The 6,341-nt window shown below is 36.3% G+C and overlaps 1 protein-coding gene across 1 annotated transcript; it reads left to right on the top strand.

Annotated features, from left to right (window-relative positions):
* The first annotated feature begins 2,500 nt into the window (after positions 1-2,500).
* LOC114178174 lies at positions 2,501-5,893 on the top strand. Its single transcript, XM_028063929.1, has 3 exons — positions 2,501-3,205; positions 3,831-3,982; positions 4,107-5,893. The coding sequence occupies exons 2-3, from the start codon at positions 3,838-3,840 to the stop codon at positions 5,540-5,542; spliced, it is 1,581 nt and encodes a 526-aa protein (XP_027919730.1). The 5' UTR covers positions 2,501-3,205; positions 3,831-3,837; the 3' UTR covers positions 5,543-5,893.
* The last annotated feature ends 448 nt before the right edge of the window (positions 5,894-6,341 follow it).

Genomic DNA, 6,341 nt, shown 5'->3' with positions numbered 1-6,341 from the left:
TGTTACTACAAAAAAAAAGGATAACGTTAAATGATAAATAGTGTCAGAAATGTTTTAAATTACAGTTACCATAAGAGTAAGAATGTTAATTCCTTGTCATTAATTTTTGAGGGTGAACAAACACCAATAAGTTGTCCCTTAGGATTTATGGCTTTTTTATATATATATTTTTGTAAGGTCCTATAAAATGATGTTTTAAAAATGATAGTGATTTAAAAATAGTAAGACTCGATTATTTTAATATGAAAAGGTTTTAGTATAAATAGAATTGTTATAAACAAGTTTCATTATTTTAAAACATACGATCTCTCTAGAAATTACTTTTCTAGAGTCTTCTGACTTCTCTCTAGAGGTTCTGTCTCTTTGGTCGTCTGATTGAAGAACCGAGACCGTAGGATTGATCCTCTCGGCGAGCTCTTCAAATTGGACCGATCAGTTTCTCTGTTCGCGTAAATTAAGTTTTCTCTCTCTTTTTAGTCTTTTTCTATTTTTTGTTGCATGCAAGCCCTTTTCCGCTTGCATGCGACGTTTTAATCATCAGTACGAGTCTCTGCTGATCAGTGATCATAACGGTATGTCCTGATCGTTCTTGTGATGTTTCTATGTGTAGATAGAGCATCCTGTAGAGTTAGAGGTGTTGACATTTTTAAGGCGTTGACGTTTATAAAACTGTCTAAACAGGATAACAGGTAAGGGAAGCTAACTGTTTTACTTGAATTCGTATAGAAATTATTCTGATGACTTTGAATTGCATGATTGATTGTTGTATGAGTGCTTGAACTGTGTAATTGAGTGTATGCTTGGATTGTGCTAGATTTCTTTACTGTTGCATGTGAGAATAGATTGGGAATTTGGTATTTTTGCCTAAGCGAGCAGCTCTCGCCTGAGCGAAAACACCAGAAACTTATCCCCTGTTTCTGTGCGAGATCTCGCCTAGGCGAGCCAGTCTCGCTTGAGCGAGAGTCACTCTCGTCTAAGCGAGACAGCTTAGCCTGAGCGAGAATTCGCCCAGCAGAGTTTGGGTTGTTCTCTGTTTCGAGTCTCGCTCAGGCGAGAATGACCCGCCTAAGCGAGAGAGCCCTTTCGCCTGGGCGAGACCTTCCAACTTGGGCGAGAACCTCTGTAGCTGAGTGTTATTTCTCTGTTTCTAATGGATGAAGCTATGTTTAAATGTTAAAATGTGAACTTAGTTACGATATGCATAAATTGTTATGACTGATAATATGTGTGGTGAAATTGCATGAAGTTAGAATATGAGAAGAAGTGTTGAACTAGGATTTCAAGGGAAATTCTAAGAGGAATGTTTTAGTGTATGTAAAGACATAAAGACTAAGTTTTTGTTGGTATCCTGACGCTCCTATAACCATTAAGGCTCATGTAAAGCATAATGGATTATGTCAGGAGGAGTAGCAGGAGGTCCTAGTCTGTGGACCCGATTCAGTCACAGACGTGATCGGGACTTACCTTGGGAGTGGTTGAGTGATAACCCCTTGTGTCCAAACTCTGGAGAGTTTGAGAACCGTCACAGGTGCAAGCCACCAAGAGATCCGATGTCGCTTACATAATCCGGATATTGAGTCTAGAGTCATGTATATGTGTTGTGGTGGTCTATATGATTCTGGTGATAAAGAGAAAGATTGCATGATTTCTGTTTATAATTGAACTGCATGATTCCTTTAATCATATTAGCTTACCCTTGCTTTTTGTGTTCCTGTCTTGTGCTGTATGTTTCCTTTTGCGATGATCACCTATTCGGTGGGAGCAGATGTGGTTGCAGTGTCAAAGACACTTCTGGAGGATGAAGAGCCATCGTTTTAGGGCTGAGGAGGAGGTTTTCAGTGGGAGCTTTAGCAGTGGTCAGTTTAAGTATAGAGTTTATTAGTTTAGTTTCAGTGTATAAGTGATATATTTTTATAGTCATATCTTTTGTAAGACTGTATCAATATATTGTGTATACTGAATTATCTGTTTTGGAACTATGATGAAACTCCCTATTTTTATTAGCTTTAAGCTACTGAAATTGGAATGTTACATATGTATTATTTTGAAACTAAATAAAATTAAAAAGTATAAAGATTTTTTTTGGGGTTATTGTTCAATTATTTTCCGTTCCGAGACAATTTCTTAGTTTATAGTACGGAGTTGATTTTTTATCAAAAAAAAATAGAGATAAAAAATAAAATAAATAATTGGATGAATAAAAAAATATTATACGAATATAATATATACTGTTGTGTAAAGAAAATCTTCTTAAAAGAAAATCTCACCCTCCACTTTAATTACCTTATTCCTTGAGTATACAAATAATTGTTTTCACCAATTAATCAAGTTTTCAAAAAGAAAATCTAAAATAAATTTTTATAACAATTCTGACCTTTTGAATTTTTTCTTTTTCCTCTAAGGAAAAGGGGTGTAATTAGAGTTTAATACTGGGCAGTTTTTGCGGCTCGGTTGTTTGAGGCCCAACCCAAGAGAGTATTTCAGCCCGACATTCATATCCGACCATGTCGTAATGAAAAGCACGAACCGTACCTGGCTCTTCGTCGCCGTCTTCCTTCGATCTTCTCCCTTTCGATCTTCCATTTCCTTTTAATTATTGCTTCTAATTCTTCAATCGAATACCTATTTCGTTTAATTCCCGAAACCTTCTTCCGTTTGATTCCGAAATTGCGACCCTTTTATCAATCCCTGTCGTGGTCTAGGGTTAGGGTTTCGATTAGTTTTTTTAAGGTCACACGATCGCTGTATTTCCTTGTGTATTTCCCAAAACTACTGGTTTTGGTTCTTATTTGCTTGGTATTTCCTCCCAATTCGAGATAATTTCTGAACTTGTTGACGAGTCTAGGGTTTCGAACCGGTCAATTTTAGGGTTTTCTGATATTTCAATTTCTGGTGCGTTTTTCTGTAAATTACTTGAGGGGTTCGATTGCTTCTCATACCCGACGAAATTGTAGTAGTCGAATTGTTTTCAATTTAATAATATTCGGAGAGAGTCAAGAATCTAGGGTTAGGTTTGAAATACAATCTGTTCCTATTGTAATTGGTGAAATTTAATTGGGGGATACGCCTTTTGGCATCAAGTGACGACGTTTTCTGTGTAATTCCGCATCCAATTAGGCTTTTGATTTTCGTTTGACCCTAAACTGTTCTCCCAAGTGCTGCGTTGTCCGGTGGTCTTGAGTTTGAATTTGAAATAATTAACAAGGTGAGAATGATTTGTTTCATCCCTGCTTTATTGTCGTTATGTATTTCCTTAGGCTTAAAATTCATTTGTTTTCATTTAATTTGTACGTAAGTTTCCTTTTCATATGCTGCTGTGCCTTTAGTGTGGTAATTTCACGATAATGATTAGCACATGATGCTTTGTCCTGTAAATGTGATATAATTCTGTGCCGAAGTTTAAAGAAATGCTGATGATAAAATGCTATGACTGGTGGTTTTCATCGTATATATTATTTTAGTAAGTACTTCTAAGTTTTTTTTTGATGAAAATTAAAAAAGTAGAGATATGTATTGAGCTTGATACACCTATCGGCAGGTGACAGTAATGGAAATTCTAGCTCCTTCATATTGCTTATTAGCTTTAGTTATTGATTCTTTCAAATTGGAACAATTCTCTCAATCTTTTGTGGTGAACATATTTGTAGATGGTTAATGTTCACAAATCTTAGCTAACAATTGTGATATATTTTTCTTTCCATCTCAACATATATACTCTGAGCATTAGTGCAAACATTCCCCTCTGAATACAATGTCATTTGTGCATGAAATGCCTTTATTTCTGTGGTAAATTTGTTTTCTAATTCGAACCTTTGATTACTGCATAGCAGAATCAGAATGGGGTATAAGAGGTGTCTTGAGGCTAATGAACTTGAGGATCTTTCTTTGAACAAAGCAAAACGTTTTGAAAGCAACAATGAACCGGTTTCATTAGATGATATTGTTACACCTAATAAGGCCTTTGCAAAGACAGTTATTACAGGTACATGCTTTTGTTTTAATTTATTTTCATATTTTTTAAACATAATTTAGGCTGTAATTTGCCTGATTGAAAACTGTCTGATAGTGGATGCGTTATAAAGAATATTCTTCATTTGGGTACATAGGTGGTGGTGAAGATGACTTTTACAATATTCAATGGTATGACCCACTTGAAATAAATGCTGCCAAGGGATCTCCGTATGCTGGTGACAAGAATGTTCAAACCAGCGGTCATTTCAGCAGTTGTTCTGGTGAGGATGATACTGGTTCTGGGGCTACATCATTATCATCTGCTTCGTCAGATTGTCTGGAATTTGATATTCCCCAGAAAGCATTTGTTCCTTTGGATGATGATTATTTGGGCTTTGATTGCTCACCTAGAAAATCAGTTCCCATTGGTCCAAATCACCAAGCTACCATTCCTGTTTGGGCGGGCAAATATAATTATGACAGTCCCTCCTCTGGCTTAGTATCAGCCAATACTGTTGATGAAGATGAAGAGAGACTCGATGGCATTTCTGTGCTCTCAATGCATGACTCTGGCTCTTATTCTTCACCTAATGAGTGTGGACAAGGCAGGAAAGAGTGTAACTGCCTGGATCGTGGCTCCATTAGATGTGTTAGACAGCATGTAAGGGAAGCACGTGAAAATTTGTTGAAGACTTTTGGGAAAGAGAAATTTGTGAACTTGGGATTTTGTGACATGGGAGAGGATGTTGCACAGCATTGGACTGAAGAGGAAGAAGATATGTTTCATGAGGTTGTCTACACCAATCCTGCATCATTGGGTAGAAACTTTTGGAAACATTTGTCAGTCACTTTTTCTTCTCGAACCAGCATGGAAATAGTCAGCTACTATTTTAATGTTTTTATGCTGCAGAGGAGGGCCACTCAGAACAGGTCCAGGTTTTTGGATATTGATAGTGATGATGATGAATGTAATACAAGAAACCCTGGAATTATTTGTTTTGAAAATTCAGATGATTCTGCCATTGAATCTCTTGGTGATGAAGATGTCAACGTAGAAAATCAAGATAATTATTCTGACGAAGACGATAACAGTGACGATGGAACTGATGATAATGTTCTTGGTTTAACTGGACGTGATATGGGAAACACGACGGAGATAGAGAGTGAGATTGATCAAAGATCATCAAATTGCAAGGTGAACTCACAGGTTGAGTCTTTGAGTAATCATGACGATTATGTCGATGGGTGTGCTAGGATTCTTAACTACGATATTGCTGTCCAGGATGATTCCTGTATGTCCTTTGAGTGTGATGCCAATATGGCGTCGTGCCATTCTCACGGTTTTGGTGATGCTAGTTCTGCTTTGCAAGCTAAGGGATTTAAATGTGATCAGAGTCCGCGTGTGCAAGGAAAACTTGATTTGTCCTGCAACGGGATGGAGCATGGTTATTTGTTGGATCCTTGTGTTACTAAAGACTGGTATCATGATTACACATGTCCTGCTCCAAGTACAGATTTAGACTTCTTACCTACATCCAATTTGATTGAAGAGTTCTTTGGCACCCTTGACAAAAATACTGTCAGTGACTGAGGAATTAACTCTTGTAGTTTTCATGGTACCCGCATGGCAGGTTCAGGATGTTACAGTTACGGACATGTTATTTGAGAGTGCCAGGAGGAGCTACTTAACAGTGTTGGAGGTTTGGTGCCATCTACAGTATCCAAGGTTGAAACGGGATAGCCTTGAATTCTTTATTTCTTTGTTTTATTATTTTCTTTAATGCTAGAGAGAAGAGGGTGAGGGTGAGGGTGAGAGTATATAGGTACACATTTTGTGTTAATTTGTACATACTGTGTTTACCTCACCGCTTCCAAAAAAAAAATTGTATGATATATTGTAAAAAGCCACTTTGAATTTGAATATTATCTCGTATTCTCGCAAGTTTTGCCGTTTGCATTAATGAATAAAATTAATTTTTATTGAATTTGTGCAGCTATATTTTTGTATATCATTTTCTCGAAACAAATTACTTATATTTTTGCTTAATTATAAGAAAGACTGTGTAACATCTATTTAATAGTTGTTATACTACTAAACAAAACATCATATATAATGATAATATAAAGCAGATAATATAAGGAGGTCAATATAGAGTATTAATACAGTCATCCAAAATAACTATAATAATGATAGCTATATTTACAACATCCCAAAAAATAGAGTTAAAAGATTTTCAACTCTAAACAAAACATGAGCTAAAACTAACACCAGTTGCCATCCCACTGCTATCCAAGATAGGAGTGAGTATCCTCATATGTATCTTCCTCTGCTCATATAATTAAGTGATTATTGCAAAAGCAGTAACCAAGAAAGCACACAAAACAATAAA

Source organism: Vigna unguiculata, chromosome 3, assembly GCF_004118075.2.
Source record: "Vigna unguiculata cultivar IT97K-499-35 chromosome 3, ASM411807v1, whole genome shotgun sequence".
NCBI lineage: Eukaryota > Viridiplantae > Streptophyta > Magnoliopsida > Fabales > Fabaceae > Vigna > Vigna unguiculata.
Note: the sequence above shows the minus strand (reverse complement) of the source record. Positions and strands in the feature narration are given on the sequence as shown.

Bases quoted from the DNA above. Each gene is read 5' to 3' on its own strand.
- LOC114178174 (XM_028063929.1), top strand. From the start codon at position 3,838: ATGGGGTATAAGAGGTGTCTTGAGGCTAATGAACTTGAGGATCTTTCT. The intron at 3,983-4,106 runs GTACATGCTTTT...TTGGGTACATAG, and splicing joins TGCAAAGACAGTTATTACAG to GTGGTGGTGAAGATGACTTT.